The sequence below is a fragment of the Eumetopias jubatus genome, unplaced genomic scaffold (assembly GCF_037043125.1).
Source record: "Eumetopias jubatus isolate StellerSeaLion01/CBP00866 unplaced genomic scaffold, mEumJub1_p1.0 scaffold_3, whole genome shotgun sequence".
NCBI lineage: Eukaryota > Metazoa > Chordata > Mammalia > Carnivora > Otariidae > Eumetopias > Eumetopias jubatus.
Window position 1 is genome coordinate 194,017,558 of NW_028274809.1, and position 21,789 is coordinate 194,039,346.

The 21,789-nt window shown below is 47.3% G+C and overlaps 1 protein-coding gene across 7 annotated transcripts in view; it reads left to right on the forward strand.

The window, feature by feature from the left end:
• SLC9D1 (solute carrier family 9 member D1) overlaps positions 1 to 21,789 on the forward strand; it is a 49,602-nt gene that overhangs the window by 21,261 nt on the left and 6,552 nt on the right. For 6 of the 7 annotated variants that reach the window (XM_028087351.2, XM_028087352.2, XM_028087348.2 and 3 more), the window contains exons 9-13: positions 1,942 to 2,062; positions 11,918 to 12,113; positions 16,240 to 16,390; positions 20,185 to 20,264; positions 21,468 to 21,617. In XM_028087351.2, the coding sequence (XP_027943152.1) occupies positions 1,942 to 2,062; positions 11,918 to 12,113; positions 16,240 to 16,390; positions 20,185 to 20,264; positions 21,468 to 21,617 (698 nt within the window). The remainder of the gene's footprint in view (positions 1 to 1,941; positions 2,063 to 11,917; positions 12,114 to 16,239; positions 16,391 to 20,184; positions 20,265 to 21,467; positions 21,618 to 21,789) is intronic. The other variant, XM_028087350.2, reaches the window with a different exon arrangement.

The window sequence follows — 21,789 nt, forward strand, 5'->3', positions numbered from 1 at the left end:
ATGTGGTTATTCATCATATTCTTTATTTTCCTTACATTTAAAGTATTTAATAAAAGGGATAGAAAACAGGAAAGAAATAAATGCTATAGTAGTGATAAGCACAAAAATTAAACTTAGTGCAGAATACAGTTTTATTGAAAGTGGTGTCTTTAATTTTTAATAGTTAGGTCTGAGTAATTACTTTCGGCTGTGTCTTGACTGTGCCGCTTACCTTTCCCATCAGTCACTGAAGTGGGTGCGCGTCTATCCCACATCTTTCCCTTCCAGCCTCAGTGAGCTGCTTCTCTGCAGGGCCTTCCTGAAAACCAGCTGCCCGGGAGCACCCCGCCCCTGTTCCATGCTGCCTGCCCCCTGGTGGCAGATAGTTCATGCTCACTGAATCAAGACCTTGGACTGTGAACAAAGAACAGAATTTAAAAAAACATTTAGAAAATGCTGGCAGTATATCATCAAATGCCATTTCTAAAAAGTAAGGTGTGACTGGAGATTTTGTACTTCCTCAAAGTCAAAAAGAAGTAACCATCCTGGGCACAGGGCTAAACTACCTTAGTCTTGTGTGGGGACTTGGGGAGGAAGACGGCTGTGTCATTGTGAGCATGGGACCTGGCAGATTTCCCAAGATCAAGAGAGTCAGGGGTCATGAACCCGTCGAGGTGTTTGTTGAAAGTGTCCCACACCTCCATTATTTGTTGTGAGGGAAGGATTCTTGCCTACTAAGATGCGCAACCCTCAAGGACGCAATAACAACCTGATGGGATTGTCCGTTCAGAATGATGTAAAAACTAAGGCAAGATACTCTATTCACCAAAAATTTAACTTTGCGTGGAAAATAAAAGAAGCCTCCTAGAAGGATCAAGTGTGACTTTTGCTGGTGATGAGGGATTTTTATTTTATTTGGTTCATTCTTTTTCTTTTCCATAAGGTTACACCTATTAGATTGGCCTTTAAATATCTGTTCTTATGAGTAGCTTTTTTTTTTGTTTTGTTTAAGAAAAAAAAGCTTATTTTGTGGGGGTGGGGGTGAGGAACATGACAATTAAGTGTTTAGAAACACCTTTGAAAGTTTGGTCCAGGGGCGCCTGGGTGGCCAGCCAGTCAGTTGTCTTCGGTCATGATCCCAGGGTCCTGGGATCGAGCCCTGCTTTGGGCTTTCTTACCCAGCGGGGAGCACGCTTCTCCCTCTGCCTCTGCTGCTCCCTATACTTGTGTTTTTTCCCCTCACTCCTCTCTCTCAAACAAATAAAATCTTAAAAAAAAAAAAAAGTTTGGTCCAAAGCCAGAACTGCTGGTTGGAAATGGAGATGTGAGAGGCCCACGTGACGCACTGAGTTGGGGAAAATGGTCTCCGTGTCCTGTCGTCTTTGTAGAGGAGTGGCGGCGTCCCTTCAGGCAGCCCTGGCTACTGCCTTTCTGTTGGTCCACCTGGTGAGACCCGTGTTTCTGTAGCAGATCTGTGTTTGTCTCAGGGACAGATGCTCAGTGTAGCAGTGATAGTGGGCTGGAGGTGCGACCAGAAGGGGGCGAGGCCAGGTCTCCCGAACAGCTTAGCAGAGCCATAACAGCTGGGCGTGAAGTCTGCTTCCTGTGTTCTGGGGATGCAGAGTGAAATTGGCTGTCCAGGCCTGTCATATTCATGTCCCATGCCTTCTTTTTATGATGACATTTTTTCTGTAATTATAAAAGTGAACGGTAGTAGAAATGAAATAAACTGGAGATTTTCTTTACAAAAAGTTATTTAATGTTTAAGATGTTTCAGTGTTTGCTCTCAAAGAGATTTTAAAGTCTATACTCTAAATGTTAAAGTATCAAAATTACTTGAATTATTTTGGAAATGTGCACAGCGATTGTATTTTGACTTGGGACACTTTACCATAAACCTATGCTACTGACAGGTGTTTCCTCCAGCAGGTGACACTGACTACTGACAGGTGTTTCCTCCAGCAGGTGACATCGACTACGGTGCGGTGCTGCTTGGGATGCTGGTCGTGCAGGACGTGCAGCTGGGCTTGTTCATAGCCGGCATGCCCACCCTCATCCAAGCTGCAGCCGGTACCTACTCCAGGTCAGTGTGCGACGTTGCTTCACGGCACGGTCTGGGCTTCTAGTTTCCATCATCTGTTTATAAAAATGCTATTTAATGCCTTTTTCTGAAGAGATGTTCAGAGCTTGTGTGGCGCAGACTGATAGCTTAGACTCTGGAGTCTAGCTGCCTAGGCTCCAGCTCCATCTGTCAAGCTTGGGCAAGCTGTTTAACCTCACTCTTCCTCAGTTTTGTCACCTAGAAAGTGAGGGTGAGGTCAGTCCCTAACAGAGTATTTAGGATTAAATGGGTTACAATATAAAAGTGCTTAAAACAATGCCTGGAACATTGGGGGGGGGGTATGTGTGTGACCATGTGTGTGATTGCATGTGTGCATGTATGTGATTGTGCATGTGCGTGAGCGTGCATGCTCGCCATCATTGTGGGGATTTATCATTGTTAGTATTGTGTGCGTGATTGCGTGTGTGCATGTGTGTGATTGTGCGTGAGCGTGCATGCTCGCCATCATTGTGATTTATCATTGTTAGTATTGTGTGCATGATTGTGCGTGTGCGTGAGCGTGCATGCACGCCATCATTGTGGGGATTTATCATTGTTAGTATTGTGTGCGTGATTGCGTGTGCGCAGGTATGTGATTGTGCGTGAGCGTGCATGCTCGCCATCATTGTGGGGATTTATCATTGTTAGTATTGTGTGCATGATTGCGTGTGCGCAGGTATGTGATTGTGCGTGTGCGTGAGCGTGCATGCACGCCATCATTGTGGGGATTTATCATTGTTAGCATTGTGTGCGTGATTGCGTGTGCGCAGGTATGTGATTGTGCGTGTGCGTGAGCGTGCATGCTCGCCATCATTGTGGGGATTTATCATTGTTAGTATTGTGTGCGTGATTGCGTGTGCGCAGGTATGTGTGCGTGTGCGTGAGCGTGCATGCACGCCATCATTGTGGGGATTTATCATTGTTAGCATTGTGTGCGTGATTGCGTGTGTGCAGGTATGTGATTGTGCGTGTGCGTGAGCGTGCATGCACGCCATCGTGGGGATTTGTCATTGTCAGTGTCTGCACCGTTAACATTTCGCCTGATCCTTCTTTCCCTTCTTCCAATAAAATAATACCAAAACCTGAACTGCACTTGCTTAGGTTCATATGCAGAGAGAAGTCAAATTGAAAAGTGGAAAAATAAATGTATCCAGAAAGTCATAGGTTACGTGGTATATAGAACCTATTACAAGAACACCAGCCAGAAAATAAATCACTTGGAAAATGTAAGGAGCCCCATAAAATTTAAAGGTAAATTACACATGGGTTAGGACTATAAGCTTGAGTTTGTTTTAAGCAAATATACTCTGTGCATATAAATATTGGGCTTTGAGTGTTTCTGGATGCTACATTTATTTATTTCATGTCTCGCAGTGATGATGCCATAGGTCACAAATTAATAGACTTTTTTGAAATTTTTTTGGAATCACCTTGAAATGCCGAGATCTGTCATTTAATTTATTTGTTCCTTTCTAATCTGTATGCCTTTTATTTCTTCTTCTTACCTTGCTTCACTGGCTAGCATTTCCAGTACTTTGTTGAGTAACATGTGAGTGGATGTTCCTGCCTTTTTCCTCATTTTAGAGGGAAAGCATCCACTCTTTCATCATTAAATGTGATGTTCACTGTGGGCTTTTTTGTAGATGTTCTTTATCAATTTAAGGAAGTTCCCTTCTGAGTTTGCTGAGAGTTTTTATTGTTAGTGCATGTGGGATTTTGTCAAAAGCTTTTTCCATGTCTGTTGATATGATTGTATGATTTTTCATCTTTAGCCAGTTGATACAGTGGATTACATCAAAAGTCAAACCAGCCTTGAATACCTAGAATGAATCCCACCTTGTGGGGGTTGTGGTATATAATTCTTTTTATACGTTTTATACAATTAGCTAATATTTTGTTGAGAAGAATTTTTATGTCTGAGTTCACGATAGGTATTGGTGTGTAGCTTTCTTTAATGGTAATCTCGTTTTTTGGTTTTGGTATTATGATAATTCGAGGTTCATAAAATGATTTGGGACATGTTCCTTCTCTCTCTGTTTTCTGGAAAACATTGTATAAAACTGTTAATTCTTCCTTAAATATTTGGTAGAATTCTCTAGTGAAACCACCTGGGTCTTGAGATTTCTTTTGGGGGGATTTTTCTTAAATTACAAATTCAATTTGCTTAATGGTTATAAGGCTATTCAAATTACCTACTACATTTTGTTGAGTTGTGGTAGCTTGGTTTTTCAGAGTTGGTCCATTCCATTTCATTTGTCAAATTTGTATGTGTAGAATTGTTTATAATATTCCTTTATCATCCTTTTGATGTCTATAGGATCTGTTTTGCTCCTCATGTTGGTAACTTGCATCTTCTCTCTTTTTCTTTGTCAATCTTTCTAGAGGTTTGGCAATTTTATTAATTGCTTTAAATTACCGCCTCTTTGTTTCATTGGTTTATCTCTTTGTTTTTGTTTCTAATTTCATTGGTTTCTACCCTTTTTTTCCCTTAGCTTTGGGTTTATTTTGCTCTTATATTTTTCTATTCTTGTGCTGTGAACGTAGATTATTGATTTGAAATCTTTTTTCTTTTCTGCTGTATTCAGTGCTACAAATGTTCCTTGCAACACTGTCTTAGCTGCATTTCTTTTATTGTGATACATTGTATTTTTATCTTCATTCAGTTCGGTTAATGTAAAACATTTCCTTTGATGCTTCCTCTTTGACCCATGGATTATTTAGAAGTCTGTTGCTTAATTTCCAAGTGTTTATGGAGATTTTCCTGTTGTCTTTTATCTTACTGATTTCTAGTTTGATTCCACTGTGGTCACAAAACAAACACACTTTGTATGATTTTAAATCTTTTAAATTTGTTGAGGTTTGTCTTGTGGCCTCAGATATGGTCTGTGGTAAGTGCTCCCAAGTCACTTGAAAACAAAATGTGTATTCTGATGTTGAGTGGAGTTTTTTTTTTGTGTGTGTGTGTGTCAGATCTTGTTTGTTTGCTGCATTGTTCAGTTTTTCTCTGTTCTTGCTGTGGTTCCAACAATTGAGGAGGGTGGTTATTAACATCCCCAATTATAATTGTTTATTTGTCTGTTTTTCTAGGTCTGTCAGCTTTTGCTTTATATATTTTGGGGCTGTTTTGTTTGGTGCGTACACATTTGGGATCATTTTGTCTTCTGGGTAGATAGATCTTGTTATCTTATGTAGTATTTCTTTTATTTCTAGTGATTTTCCTTATTCTGAAATTCAGTTCATCTGATATTAATATAGCCATTCCTGCTTGTTTTTTTATTAATGTCTACAATGGTCTGTCTTTTCCATCTTCTTACGATTAGTCTGTTTATGCCATTGTATTTGAAATGAGTTTCGTATAGACAAGGTACTGCTAACGATGTTTTTTTAATCCACTCTGTCTTAATTAGTGTTGAAACCATTTGCATTTAAGATAAATATTGATGTTAGGACTTAAGTCTCTTGTTATTTGTTTTCTCTGTTTCTTGTCCGTCTTTTACATTTTTCTTATCTCCTTGTGGGTTACTTGCATATTTTTAGGGATTGCATGTTTTTGAGTGTATTACTTTGTATAGTTACTTTAGTTGCTACTCTAAGCACTATAGTACGCACATTACCATAATCAGCTCGCTGCTGTCGACACTTCACCTGTTCTTGTGAAATGTAGGAACCCTATTTCCGTTTAGTTCCCTTTCCTCTCCCTACTTTTTAAATATAATTGTTGCATTGTCCCTACTTATATTGAGCACAATATCAGATGGGTTTATTAACTTTGCTTCAATAATTGAATAGGATTTTTAAACTCATGAGGATTATCTATTATATTTTTACCAGTTCTTTTATTCTTACTTGCTTCCTCGAGCTCAAGATCTCTTTTGTTACAATTTCTTTTCTGTCTGAGGACTTTCTTTGGTCATTCTTTCATAGTTAGTCTGATTCTGGTGGCAAATTCTCACAGTTTTTCTTCATCTGAGAACATTTTATCTCCCCTCATTCTTGAAGGACATTTTCACAAGACATGGATTTTGCAGTTGACAGTTCTTATCTTCCAACACTTGAAAAATGTGCTACTTCTCTGGCCCCCAGTGGCTTCAATGAGAAATTGGCTGCCATTCAAATTTGTGTTTTTTCCAAACACAAGTTACAGAGAATTACTCACATAAAGGAGTAGTTTCCCACTGGTTGTTTTTAAGATTCATTCTTTGTTTTTAGTTTTCAGAAATCTAACTGTGGTGCATCTTGGTGTCTTCATTGGTTCAGCTCCTCTAACAACACCACAGGCAAATTTTCTCACAGTCTAGCGGCTGGATGTCTGAGATCAGGTGCTGGCAGATTCAGTTCTTGACCAGAGCTCGCTTTCACACAGCTGTCCTCTTGCTGTGTCCTCACGTGGCAGAGGGTGCATAGCACAGAAAGTCTCTGGTCTTTTATGAGGAGGGCACTGACCCCACCTCAGGGCCCCAGCCTTGTGATCCACCTAACCCTAATCACCTCCCGGGGGTCTCTCCTCCTAACACCATCATGTCAGGACTTCACATAGGAATGGGGTGGGGGTGGTACATTCAATTCCTAACACTCTGGGCATATCCTATTTGGAGTTTTGCTTGGCTTCTTGGATCTGTAGGTTTGTGTCTCTTGACTAATTTAGGATTTTCAGCCATTATTTCCTCAAATATTGTTTCAGTCCCACATGCTTTCCCCTGCTAGGACTCCAGGGGCTTTATTACTGTCCCATGGGCCTCTGAAATGACTTTTTTTTTCCTATTTTCTCTCTGTTGTTCAGACCAGGTAAATTCTCTTAATCTGTCCTTAAGTTCACAGATTCTATCCTCTGTCTTCACTCTGTTTAACCCACCCAGCAAGATTTTTATTTTTGTTATTACAGTTAATGAATGAACAATGCAGTTTGAACTGTGTGGGTCCACGGATATACATAGGACGGTGCTGTAAACATATTTTATTTTCCTTATAATGTTTTAATACCATATTTATTCCTATACCAACTTTATTGTGAGAATATAATATATAATTCATACACACAATATGTGTTAATCAACTATGTTATCAGTAAGGCTTCTGGTCAATAGTAGGCTGTTAGTTTTGGGGGGAGTCAAAAATTATATGCAGATTTTTTGACTGTGCAGATGGTTGGTGCCCCCCAACCCCCACATTGTTCAAAGGTCAACTGTATATCGTTTGGTTGTGTGATTTCCATTTGGTCCTCCTTTTTATGACTTCTGTTTCTTTACTGAGATTTTCTATAGTTTCATTTCTTTCAAGAGAGAATTTTTAATTGCTGTTGAATCCTATTTTTGATGGCTGCTTAAAATCTTTGTCAGATAATTCTAATAATGATTCACCTTGATGTTTACCTTTTGCCAGATGTTATATTAAGTTTCAGCAATCCTAAAATGATTAAGATCTCTTATCTGCCTGGCAGGGAAAGTAGAAGAAATGAATAGCTTTTGAACTGAGATTTCCAGAGGTTAAGGCTCAGGCCCTGGAGCTCCAGCTCTGGCCACTTACCAGCCTTGCAATCTCTAGGCTTCAGTTTTCTCCCTGAAAACGGGGATGGGGTGGGGCGCCTGGCTGGCTCAGTCGTGGAACATGTGACTCATGATCTTGGGGTGGGGGTTCGAGCCCCATGTTGGGTATAGAGATTATTTAAAAAATAAAATCTTAAAAAAACAGTGGGGATGGTATGGAAATAGTGCCTGCCTCATGGGCTGTGTGAAGGTTTCAGGAGAGAATCCTGCAGAGGGTCTAGGTCACTACCTGGTGGATAGAACTGTTAGTTTATTGAGAGGGTCCTCTTGTCATTTTTCTCTGATTCAGAATTTTTTTAACTATCAGAAAAGTAACACTTCTCATCACAACCTATAACTCAGAGCCAGTTCTTTTTCCTTCTGGCTACAGATTTTCAACATAAGTAACTGAACAAAATTTGGACAGCAAAGGAAGATTTGCAACTTTAGTTGAAAATCATTGGCGTTCTATTTAAGAAGTGTACAGTAAATTATGACCTGTAGAGGTGAGAGTCTCCTTACCAAATGGGAAGCAGAACCTCCACAAAGAGCTGCAGGTAAAACTGTCACCGTAGGACACTATCTCAGGAAGCTTTGGGAACTTTTCTATTTTTCCAATTAAAAAATCTAATACATATATTGATCCTATTGATATTATTCCACTTTAGCCATGAGACATAATAGTTTTAATGATGTAGAAAAGATATTCTATATTATGTTAAGCTGTAAAAAATGGAGTCAGATCATACACAGTATTCCTCAAAAGGTTAAACATAGAGTTGCCAAAAGACTCAGCTGTTCCAATCCAAGGTGTTTACCCAAGAGAAGTGAAGACATCTGTCCACATGAAAACCTATGTGTGGGGCTGATGGTGGCACAACAGTGTTTACATCCTTGATGCCACAGGTTACATACTTTAAAATGGTTTAAGTGGTAATTCTGTGTTATCAATATTTTACCGCAATAAAAAATACGAAACTTGTGTATGAATGTCCACAGTGGCTTTATGCATAGTTGCTGAAAAGTGGACACTCACAGGTCCATTAGCTACTGACTGGATAGAGTGCTGCGACCACACAGCGGGATGCTCAGCCATGGGGCAAGGGATGGAGCCCTGACACAGGCCACGTGCAACTCCACGGACCTCGACAACATCACGCTTATGAAGGAAGTAGACACACAGGCCACATGTCATGTGATCCCATTTATGTGAAGCATCCAGAACAGGCAAATCCACAGACAGGAAGTAGATCAGTGGCTGTCAGGAGCGTTGAGGGATGGGTAAATACACTCTGAAACAGACGGTGGTGGGCGCACACCTCAGTGAGCATACTAGAAACCACTGAAGTATGCAGTTTATTTTCTTTTTTAAAGATTTATTTATTTATTTGAGAGCGTGCGCAAGCAGAGGAGGGGCAGAAGGAGAGATGAGACTCTCAAGCAGACTCTGCTGAGCACGGAGCCCAAGGTGGGGCTTGATCCCACAACCCTGAGATCAAGACCTGAGTGGAAACCAAGAGTCGGACATCAACTGGCTGAGCCACCTAGGCGCCCCTGAATTGTCCACTTTTAGGTGTAAATTGTATGGAAAGAGAATTATATTTTAATAAAGCTTTTAAAAATTAAACACAATATTTCAACTACATAAAGAAGAAAATGAGAGACTAGAAATAGATCTACTTACGTATATAATTAATATATATATATATATAAAATAAGGATTGATGATTTTGTACTAGACGGAAAGATGATCATTTTATTGTCCACTATGTATATTTTCTTTATAATTTGGGAAAACCTCTTCTAATTTTGACAACCAGGGAAAATTTATAGTAAACAAACAAGACATAAAATTAGTGGTAATGTTAATATGAATGTTGCCTCTTTATTAAGCTGTAGTCAGAATTTTTTTTAAACATTTATTTGAGAGAGAGCATGTGCGTGCCCAAGCAGAGGGAGAGGCAGAGGGAGGGGGAGAAGCAGGCTCCCCGCTGAGCAGGGAGCCCGATGCGAGACTCAATCCCAGGACCCCTGGGATCATGACCTGAGCCGGAGGCAGATGTTTCACCGACTGAGCCACCCAGGAGCCCCTCTAATCAGAATTAATCTTGATCTTTTCTAAAGGAAAGAATTAACGTCTTCCAAATATTTCACAGTTAAATAACAGAACACAGAGACTATATGATAAAGAATACTTTTTTTTTTTTAAAGATTCTATTTATTCGTTTGACAGAGCACAAGCAGAGGGAGCAGGAGAAGGAGAGGGAGAAGCAGGTTCCCCACTGAGCAGGGACCCCGATGCGGGGCTGGATCCCAGGACCCCAGGATCATGGCCTGAGCTGAAGGCAGACGCTCAATCATCTGAGCCACCCAGGTGTCCCTAAAGAATACTTTTTAAAAAGAGTGATATAAATTATTAAATCTTGCAAGATCGTGAAAATTCTAGAAGAAAGTATGGATGGATTTGTTTATAATATTGAAGATGGGGGCCCTTGGCTTCAAGTAGAGCAGAAATTCCAGAAGCCATAAAGGACAGGAAAAGTGATCATTGCTACTGTATGAAAGTTTTATACTGTGGGTATTTAAATATATCTGCACGTATACACATACACACGTGCTTGTAAATACACATGTGTGCACACACATGTGCATACGTGCTCTGAAACATGCAGGTACACATTTGGTAAGCAGGCCAAAAACAAATGGGAAAAATATTTGTGAACACATCAAAGAGAGTTAAGTTTCTTACTTCATAAAGATCTACAAATTAGTAAGAAAACTTTGAATAGCCCAGTTAAAAAATAGGTGAGCAGCGAACCTAGAAATGAGCAAATGGAAGATGCTCATGCTGCCACATAAGGCAGAAGGCATCTTCTACCCGTCAGACTGCAGACCCTTAAAAGTGGGGTGATAGGGCGCAGCTCCAGTGCTCAGGGCAGAGAGGTGAGCGGAGTGTTTGGGGAGGATGGTGAGCAGTGAGTGTGTGAGCGGTCACTAGAAGGGCTCTGGTCAGGTAAGTGTTGTGCAGAGGACCGGAGTAGTGTGAGGAGTGGCGGACAATGGACGGCCACGTCAGGTTGGCAGGCCTCTGAGTCGGAAACACAGAAGACACCATGGGGTGGCGGGGAGCCCCCGAGGTGGGGGCCCGGTGCACGGGTCCTGCCGCTGGAGGGAAGGTGGGCCTCCAGAGAACAGAGGCTGCTGTGGGTGCGGGAGGGGGCAGTTGCACTGGGCCACGAAGCCTGGGCTCGTCTGGTATTGCCACGGTTGTTCTGGCCTCTGGAGCATCACGAGACCAATTAGGTTAGTGCAGCCGTGTGGGGAGGTGACGGCACCTCGGGGAGGGGTGCGGGGTGCCGGGCCCAGGGCAGGTACCGCATGACTGGGGTGGAAAGACTGGCCGGGGAGTGAGGTGGACCCAGCCTGCTTCGCGCTGTGCAGGCGTGCCAGGGCTGCAGACTCCGGGTCCACATGCCTACCTCCCTCTTGGTGAACCTGCGTGGAGCCTTCCCCCGACGTGATCAGTCGTGTGGCACAGCTGCTACTTCAGGCTTTGACTACAATGATGCATTCTCTCCTAGTGATCAGATCTGTATTCTTCCCTTGGGAACTTTTAACCAGAATTCTAGACTAAATAGTTTCCTAAATATGATGGAGAACTAAGTTTTTAAAAACTAATTAAATAAAAAATATGTATACTCATTGTAAATACTCTAAGCATGCAATAGTGCCTTTCTTCTGAAAGTTTTTGACTGTGATCTTAAGAATACGTTCTGCGAGGTAAATAGCGTATTCTAAAAAGAGCTTAGGACAGAATCCTGTTCTCTGAGACTAAGGCAGTTAAGTTATCTTCCATAAAGAGACACGAAATTCGGAGTTCTGGCTTGGCCACGAGGAGCTATTTTGCTGCGGGTCGCTGGGGTTCTGTCTCCGTGCCTCCAGTGCGGAGCCTGCAGGGTGACAGTTGCCTCAGGAGGAATTCCCAGTGGGCGTTAGTTCCTGGTGAGGGATTTTGTTAGCAGTCACGGAGCTGTTTGAGCTGCGGCCAGGAGTCCTCATACCCTGTAAGATGTGTTTGTTTCACAGCTGACGGCAAAGCAGCCAGCTTCAATATTTGATCCAAATAACTTAAATTGAACCAAGTTACTTAGAATTAATGTGATTGATAGGTTTTTAGTGTTTGGAAATAAAAATGTGATTTGGGAAATTTGTTTTGTAACATATCAAAGAAAAATGAGTGAAAGCCCATTTTATGGAGTGTTAGTTAGGGAAATGTGTTTTGGAGGTGAAATGACCTTTGTTTCTTCTCTCCTAGTGTTGTCATGGAGACCCTGCGGATCCTGGCTTTGGTCGGTCAGATTCTCTTCTCACTAGCTGCCGCTTTTCTTCTGTGTCTTGTTATAAAGACTTACCTCATTGGACCATATTACCGGAAGCTGCACGTGGAAAGCAAAGGGAACAAAGAAATCCTTATCTTGGGAATCTCTGCCTTCATCTTTTTAATGTTAATGGTAATTCTCAAAATATCCATTATTTATATACTCTGACTTGTAATCTGTTCGCTGAAAGCTTATGATCAGTTCTTTATCTTTTTATTTCAATAGTAGTTAAAATGTTTGAAACACACAGTCGTATTTTTATTTTCTGCCCAGTCATCACTCTACCCGCTCAGTATTAGTACAGTAAGCTAAACCTGTTTGCTCCCATACTTTTTTTTTTTTAAGATTTTATTTTTATTTACTTGAGAGAGAACAAGAGAGAGAATAAGCGGTGGGGAGGAGCAGAGGGAGAAGCAGACTCCCCGCGGAGCAGGGAGCCCCATGCGGGACTTGATCCCAGGACCCCGGGATCATGACCTGAGCCGAAGGCAGACGGTCCACCGACCGAGCCCCCCAGGCGCCCTGCTCCCACCCTCTTACGCGCTTTGCTGAAGTGGCACGGCAGGTGGTCTGGGTGGCCTTGAGAGCCACATGGATTTCCAGCATCACCAGCATTACACGGTCTTAAACTTCCAAACGACTCTGGATCTGAAGTCAGAATACAGTTTAAAACCATTGTTAGTTCTATTCGATAAGGACAAAGCTGGTCAGCAGTGTAACTTCTTTTGCCATAAGGTAAAAAGTTGAAAATGAAAATAGAAGGTTCCTTTTAGAAGCAGCCTTCTCCTTATTTAAAGGATGTGCTTCTTGTGAGAGAATGGGGAGTGCTGTTAGACCCCCACAAACAGTTCATGGTGCCAGCATCACCCACAGCCCCGCAGCGGTGCTGCTCACCACGGGCCCCAGAGAAGTGAAGACGGGTTTACACAGAAGCTCACGTGTGAATGTTCACAGCAGCTGTATCCATAGCAGCCAAAAACCACCCAGATGTCCTTCAGCAGGTGCCTGCTTCCACCAGCTGTGGTCCGTCCACACCAACGAAGACCACCCAGGTTTAAAACAACTAGTACATGAATCTCCAGAGAATTATCCTGAGTAGGAAAAGCCAGTCCCAAAGGTCACATACTGTGTAATTCCATTTATGTGACGTTTATGATGATAAAATTTCAGAAATGGAAGATTGCTGGTTGCCAGGCATTGGGGGCGGGGGGGATCCTTGTGACAGAAAGGTGCACGTGTCTTCACTGTGTTGTGTCCCTATCACAGCTATGATCTTGTGCCTGACTTAGCAAGATGCTGCCATTGGGGAAGCCGAGCAAGGGGTACATGAGATCTCCTTGGATTGTTTCTTACAAGTGAATTTACACTTAGCTCAAAATAAAAGGTTAATTTTAAAAGGTTAATTTTAATTTAAAGGAAAGTGACAAAAACTATTTCCTCGTATATGTTGTATATGATTTAATTGTCTACTAGTGTTTTATAATCTTGGGAGAAGTCTAAGATTTGCTTCTGCTCAAAGCTGCTCATGTGTGACTTACTTAATTTTTTTTACATTGCTTTAGCCATTCTGGAGTATTTTTCTCTTTGAAAATAACATCTGGCAAAATTGTGTTGTCTGGATGCCTTCCATGCTGTCTTCGCAGCAGCTGCAAGTTCAACTGGTTGTGCATTTGTGGGTTCGGTTTTCCTCCTGAGCAGCTGCTAGGGTCCCCGCGTGGTAGGTGCTGGGCATCTGCTCATCAGATGGTCTTAGAGCTCACGCACTGCCGTTACCTGAGGTAGTCCCTCGGTGTCACAGTTTGTCCTCTCTGTGGTTGGATATTAGGGTTGGTTCCCATTCAGGGCTCTTGTGAAGAAAGCGGCTCTTCCCGCGCTCCCGCATGCTCACGGTGGGGCGGGGGGTGTAGGAGTCGGCTCACTGGCCCGAGGTGTGCACGGGACAACTGGTAACGAGTCGTGCCCACCCCTGGCGCGCACTGGGGCGGTTTCAGCCGCTCTGCTGGGTGCTAGCGGTGTCTCCTTGGGGCTTTGACTCGCCTTTCCCTGTGAGCTGTGTGGACACCTTCCTTGGAGCTGGCCTGTCAACCCTCAGGTCATTTTCCTTTTGGCTTGGTTATTTCTCTTACTCATTTGTAGGAATTTTTTATATATTCTGACAAATTTTTTGTCTCTCTTTCTTTTTACTAAAATGAAATTCCTATAACAAAATCCGCTGTTTAACCCTTTTAAAGTGTACAAGTCAGTGGTTTTCAGCACGTTCCCAGCACCGTGCGACCAACGCCACAGCCAGAACATTTCTGTCACCCCCCCCGAGACCCCGAGTCCCCCACTCCCACCTGTACCCCTCAGCCCGTAGTAACCGCTCCCCTGCCTTCTGCGCGCACGGACTAGCCTGTGTGTCTGCCGATCTGGTGCGGCGTCCGTAAAGGTCCATCCATGCGGGCACGTTTCCGTACTGGCTCCTTTTATGGCTGATACTCTCTGTTCCGTATATTTTTGATGATATTTTCCAGTCTGTGACTTTTCACTCTCTTCATGGCATTTTTTAATAACCAGAAGTTCTTAATTTTCATGTCTTCGAAGTTTTGAATTTTGTATGGATAGCACTCTTTCGGTCCTGCGTTGATCTTTGCCTCCCCTGGTCCAGAGGTACCCGTGTCGTCCTCTGGGACGTTTTGCTTTGCTTTTCTCATTAGATCTGTGTCTGTCTGGAGGCATGTAGAGCACATGGCATAGGGCTGTGGACACGAATCCGTGTTACCACGTGTATCTCTCCACACCACACTGGGGCACAGGGTCACCTTGTCTGAAGCCAAGAGGCGTGTGAGTGCATGAGTGTGAGCGCAAGTGTGCATGAAAATGTGGGATTGTGAGCATGAGTGCATGGGTGGGGGCGTGCATGAGTGTACGTGTGCTTGTGTGTGAGCACAGGTGCGTGAATGAGCACAAGTGTGTGTGAGAGAGCACAGTGTGGGTGTGAGTGCACGTGTGCTTGCATGAGTAAGCATGAGTGTGTGAGCGTGCATGTGAGCATGAGTGCGTGGGTGTGAGTGTGCATGTGAGTATATGTGTATGTGTGCTTATGTGAGCGTGAGCACGTGAGCGTGTGAATGTGAGCACAAGTGCATGGGTGTGAGTGTGTGTGTGCTTGCATGAGTGAGCGCGAGTGCATGAGTGCGTGGGTGTGAGCGTGCATGTGAATATGTGATTGTGTACGTGTGCTTTCGTGAGTGTGTGAGCACAAGCATGCGAGTCTGCCTGTGTGTTTCTGATTCTCCGCTCTGTCCCCTTGCTGGCTCACCTGCTTTTACAGCTGGTGGTGCTGTGCCCAGCAGCCTTCTCGGTCCAGGTTGTCCAGCTATCTTCATAGTCTTTCCAGCATCCGCGTGGGGTTTTGGATTCAGCTTGTCAGTTTTCACACGCCACTGCAGGGACTCAGGGCCCATGGGAGGAGAGTTCGTGCATTCACGGCTGCGAGCCTCTTGCTGTGAGCACGTACTCTGTGCGCCCTGGCTCTCGTGTGTTTTCTCAGCAGAGCTCTCTGGTATTTGGTGTGAGGGTCGTGCATTCCCTTGTGGGACTTGTCCCGGGTGCTGGGTGTGTTTTGGCGCTGTTGTGAAGTGTGTTTCTTTAACATTCTTTCTTTGGCTGCTGGCTTCTGTGTGTAGTTTTACTTCCTCAGAATAAGAAACACCTACTTCTTTCAAGTTGTTTTATGTCAGTAACACCTCGTGAAGAAGTCCACCCGAAGCTTTGCATTTAACAACTGTCATTAGAAGCCCAACAAATCCTGACTTGTACCGCGTCCGGGCCGCTGAACATGCTGGCGCTTCCCTCTGGGGTCCTGTTCTCTCCGGGCATCGCTCATCAGACTGTCCGCTTTCTCTACGTGCTTTCAGGTGGAAACGGGGACAGTTTTTACATTAATACATGTTTTATTGCCATAGTTGAGCTATTCACTGAATCAAGGTAAAGAAAATCTACCACAAATATTTAAAATAAATTTTTGAAAATATTGTCATTCAAAACTTTGAATGATTGCTTCAAATATTTTAATTTTTTTTCTCCCCATATGGCAGATTCAGCTAACGTTTGCTTGCTGTGCATGTCCCAGCTCGTCCACACAGTGGCCCCTCTGGGGACTTCGAGATGGGCCTTTGCTGTGATGGCGCCATGCCTTTGAGCGTGAACACGCCCCTGGCCAGAGATGTCTCCGGTGGCACTTGTGAGTGACAAGCGGCCCTCCCCTCTCGTCCAGGTCACGGAGCTGCTGGACATCTCCATGGAGCTGGGCTGCTTCCTGGCCGGAGCGCTCATCTCTTCCCAAGGCCACGCGGTCACTGAGGAGGTCGTGTCTTACACCGAGCCCATCCGTGACTTCCTGGTCATCATCTTCTTCGCGTCCATAGGTAACCCCTCTCGTTCACGTGAGGACGCTCGTGCGGTGTTTGTGGGACGGATGCACGTGACTTCTGTGACCTGCTTACATATTTCTTTTTATTCAGCAAGAACAGTTCCATAAAAATTGGGGTCCGCAGAGAAATCTTACTGAAAAGAGGGAAAATGTGCACTCGGGGACACTAACTTGTTGATCGGCGGCCGTGCTCTGGGGGCACTCAGATGCCCTCGGGGAGGGTGACCCCCACTTTCGACTCCATGGGAAACGTATAGATGCCCAGCAGGTTAGCAACCTAGAGTCAGCACCAAAATGGGACATTTGGGAGGAAAGGTTAATTTTGGTACCAAAAAGTTAAGCTGCTGTGTCGAGGTGTACTGCCGTGTAAGTGCCCCTGCGTCGGGTGCCCCTCCACCTGGCACGTCCATGCACTCTGCTGCCCTCCACCCAGAGTGGCCACCCAGCAGGCACCACGCCCACACTCGCTGATGGGCTCGGCACGGCCCCAGCGAGCCCGAGAACGTTGAGGAGCACAGGGCAGCCGGTCCTGAGAGTAGAATGCAGAGTGGGGAGACCGCCCATCACCCGGCGGGATAAGACCCTTTGCAGCTGCGTTAGTGACAGGTGTCCGCGGTGTTCCAAGAGAACCTTCTCGCCAACACGTGCCCCTTGCTCTGCCCCCTTTCCTGTCCGTCCCCTGCCCGTCCCTTGTCCTCTGTCCTTGTGTCTGGGTCTGTCTCTGTCCCTCCTGCCCCCTTCCTGCCCGCCCCCTTCCGTCCATCACTTCTCCAGACAAGGACCCATGAGGCCGACAGGGGCAAGCTCCCTCTGACTGGGTCCCAGGCCACGTTCCTCCCGGGGCCGCATCTTACTGACATGCGTGTGGCTCGTGTCCTGCATGCAGGGCTGCATGGAGTGTGTGCTGGTTAGAAATGAAAATCCTGCAGATGTGTTATGTAACAGACAGGCTTGCTGAACTCTTTCTCAGGTTAGGGTTCTTGACCTGCCGAGATCAAAGATGTCTAACGAGGACAGAGCCGTATGTGTTTTTGCTTTCGTTCTTCGCACTCAGCATGCGAAGGGCGTTCAGCTGAGAAACGTGTGCACTCCACTGCTCGGGACAGAGTCTTTCTCCTTGGGGTTCTAAGCAACACAGAAGTGGTCTGTTTGAGACGACGCCTCGGGGATGTGCCCATGAACCCGGTCCCTGAGCCCTGCCCTGTGTCAGGCTCCGCGGAGCCGGGAGACTGCGTGGAAGGCCCACTGGCCGCAGTCAGTCCCAGGCAGGGGCAGTGACCCTGGGGTCCCAACACCACAACGGGGCCACTGAGGGCCCTGGCTGAGCTCTGAGCAGTGAGAGCAGTGTGACCAGCAAAGGGCAGTTTGGGGCCCAGAGTGAAGGAGGGCCCCCCGCCAGGGGGCTGAATGCAGAGGCAGCAGTGGCCGGCACTGGCCCTGGAGGGCATCGGGGTGGGGATTCGGTGCAGGTGGAGGGACCCTCAGAGGGCAGCAAGGCCCCAGGCCCATGTGGTGGTGGGCGGCAGTGCGACCCTCAGCCCCCGTGTTCCTCCTGCTAGACCAGGCGTCGCAGGCTCTGCTCCTTATCACAATCAGCTGGTACCTGACTTCATAAATCCCATGTCACTGAAACACCACTGTACCCATCCCTTTGTGCTGCATTTTTTTTAAGATTTTATTTGAGAGAGAGCGAGCACGTGTACAAGCAGGGGGAGTGGGAGAGGGAAAAGCAGGCTCCCCGTGGAGCAGGGAACCCGACGCGGGGCTTGATCCCAGGACCCTGGGATCATGACCTGAACTGAGGGTAGACACTTCACTGATGGAGCCGCCCTCCCCTGTGTTGTGTTGACGAGGCTTTTGAGCTGTGGCTCATGCTGCCAGAATGGATGCTGGTATGCGGGCGGCGGCAGCGCTGACGGAGCCTCTTCCTGGTCTGCAGATGGCCGCCTGCTTGCTGGGTCCCCGTGCGGCCTTTCCCGGGACACAGCGCACTCGGGGACAGACACCCAGAGACAGAGGAAGGGACTCCCGTGTCCCCTCCTCTCCTTACGAGGACACCAGTCCTGCGGGCTCAGGCACCCACCCCGTGGCCTCTCATCGCCCTCAGTACCCCCTGGAAGCCATCTCCAGGTGCAGTCACACGGGCTTGTGGCCTCAGCACCTGAACTGGAGGCAGCGCGGTCATGGCAGCTCCAGAGGCAGAAAGGAGTGGGGGCGACCGGGCCTGTGCGGGCCCCACTCCATCCTGTACAACCACAGCAACTAATCTCCCATCACTCCTTGTCTTATGGATGAGGCCAATCATGTGATGTTTCTTGTTAGACTTTACAACAAGGATTTCATCCTCTCGGATCCCCCTTCCTGGGACACAGGAATTCTGAAGTGGGCACTGCCCATCCTCATTCTTGGAGGCGCCCTGGAGGCTGTCGTGGGCCCATCTGGGGTGTGATGGCTCACGTTGACACCTGTGGGCCTAGTGCACATGCGAGGTGACTGTGGGGCTAGTGATGATTGACAGACCGTGTGCCATGTTCTGCTTCCCACATCTGCAGAGAGAGGTCAGGAGGTGTGCCAGGGTCCATGCTTTGTTCGTGGTGGACCTGACATGGGCGTGCAGAGCCCGTGTCCCAGGGACATGGCCGGTATCTGTTGGGAGGACGAATGACTGAATGTCCGTAAGCAGGAAAACTACAGCGGCTCGTGTGCCTTTTGTCAGAAGTGTGTGTGGCAGGTGCGCCAGTGTGGATCTGTGTACACGGTGCTCTGCTCGCCGCACGGAGGTCCGAGTGAGCAGTGTCTCCACCCTCAGAGTGGAGAGCCTCTGCCGTCTGGCCTGCGTGCTTGGGCCTGATGCACGCTTATCCTCGGGAGAGGGAGGCCCCTGAGCTTCGAAGTAAGTCAGCGACACAGCCGTCAGTGTGCCTGGTGGGGAAGCGGGCGGGCGGGGGCCACTGTTCCCCAGGCAGGTCCGTGCAATGGGCCAGGTTGGGGATGTGTGCACAGGAGCGCCCACACTGGTCACTTCCGACTGCGGGTGACAGTGTGATGAGCTGGTCTGCACCCATAGTGCTGGGGGGTCGTCAGGGCTCGGGACACTGCAGGTTGGGGAGGTGGCCGAGGCAGACCCAGGAAGAGGGACGTTGCCAGGAAGGAGGTTGGGGCAGGTGCTTGTCAGCAGGCCCCCACGGGCAGATGCTGCCGAATTCCAGGGAAGAGAAGGCTATCTTGTGAGCACGGGGGTTCTGGAGTTTGTGTTTCTGAGTCAAACAGGTGTGTCCCTGCCCCAACGTGAGCTCCAGGTGCTCTCCCTAGAGGTGTGGGTCCGGCCGCTGAGCGAGGAGGGGCCCACCAGCACCCACCCCTCATCCCTCGTCCCTGGCACACTCCCAGTAGGCACTGACCGCAGTGGGAAAATCGTTCTCGGTGGTTTCGCCAGGGCAGCGAGCAGCCGCGAGTGGCCAGGCTTCTCCCCCCTTGTTTCCAGGCCCCAGGAGGTGTCTGCACCTCACACAGAACGTTTTCACAAAGGAAAATCACTTAGCCGCTGCCTGCCATGCCATTTGGCCAAGTCCTGGAAGTGAAGTCTGGTGGAGGGTGGCCCTGGGCACCCAGGCCGCTGTCCCTGCGGCGAGCCGGCTCAGAGCCACCAGCAGCAGGGGCCAGTGTGAGCCGGACGGGGTGCCCTCGTGTAAGGCAAGGAAAGAAGGAAGCCTGAGCATCGAGGACTCATGGTTGAGGATGAGGCGGGTGGGCCTGCGAGAATGACCTTGTCTGTCCTTTCCCTAACAGGCCTTCACGTGTTCCCCACTTTCGTGGTGTACGAGCTCACCATCCTGATGGTCCTCACGCTGTCGGTGGTGATCATGAAGGTACGGGTTCTCCTCGGTGCTTCGCTTTTGATACAATTCCTGTCATTTTTGGTTTATGTGTCACAGAGCCTAACTTTCTACCCATAGGACGCTGAGTCCGCAAAGCTCCAACAGCACCACTTACCCTGAACCCCTCTTGCCTCCCAGCAGTCTGAGGACGGGGCAGGGTAGGACCGGGGCCTTTGGGTTTGTTTTCCTTCATTTGTCTCAGAATTGGGTATGTTTGAAATGGGAGTTACGAAAGCTGGGCCAGGAGAAGCGACTTCTGGATGTCCCGGGAGGCCCCTGCACTTGGACGTTCCTCCCGAGCTCTGCTAGCAACCTGCGCTCACGTACAGTTCGTTGTTTATACGTTTTGAAATTATTATAATACTTTTGCCCACTAAATCAGTGGTTTATTATAAAAGGGTATAACTCAGGAACAGCCAGATGGAAGTCATGCCCAGGGCGGGCCGTGGGGGCGGGCTGTGGGGCGCCCGTGCCTGTCGGAATGCCTCACAAAAGTCCGGTTTAACAGCTGCAGAGGATGACCTCATCGCTGTCTGTCCTCCATGACTGCAGGTGCTTGAGTTGCCTGTGTTAACATTCATTTCAGGGTCTGATTGCCTGCTCAGTAGCTGTCTGGCTTTGCAGATTAGAAAAGTTGACTTAAAATATTAGTTTTTTTTAATTGGGGTGGGGAGGCACAGAAGGAGAGGGGGAGAGAGAATCTCACGCAGCAGACTCCACGCCCAGCATGGAGCCCAATGTGGGGCTCGATCTCACGACCCACGATCAGGACCTGAGCCAAAACCAGGAGTCGGACACTGAACCGACGGAGCCATCCAGGCGCCCCTGACTTAAAATACTTCGACTGGAAGGAATCCGAATCCCTGATAATTGTTGCACTTGCCCCACGGGTTCTGGACCGCTCACCTCTAGATTTTGCCTACGTGAGAGAGCTACCGTCCTCTCGCTAGAAAGTAAAATGTCCTTCTTGAGCGCTGCCTGCTACCTACTGCTGTTGACCTAGTTTGGGGGGAAGACCTAGCTATCTGCTAGTGAACCTGAACCCTTGATTTTACGTTGTTTGGCGTGGTTTGCTGTCCCTCTGTGTCCCTTCGGTGCTTCTGTGCGTTTCCGCAGGGTGTCCGGCGAGGGCTCCTGTGTGTTTTCTGCCCGGCCGGCCGGCCCGGGCGAGGCGGTAACGGGCCGCTCTCGCAGTTTGCTCTGGCAGCTCTGGTCTTGTCCCTCCTCCTGCCGAAGAGCAGCCAGTACGTCAAGTGGATCGTGGCCGCGGGGCTGGCGCAGGTCAGCGAGCTCTCTTTTGTCCTGGGGAGCAGAGCACGCAGAGCTGGTATCATTTCTCGGGAGGTGAGTCCGCACGCGTGTTGTGCGTGTGGTCGGGGAACCCGGCCCGCATCCCGCCCCCCCCGCCCGCATCCCCCCCCCCGCATCCCCCCCCCCCCCCCGCCGTCTGAGTGTGCTGCCCGCGGCTGCGCAGCTGGTGCGGGGCCGGCGCTCTGCCTCTCCCCCGGCGCGGACG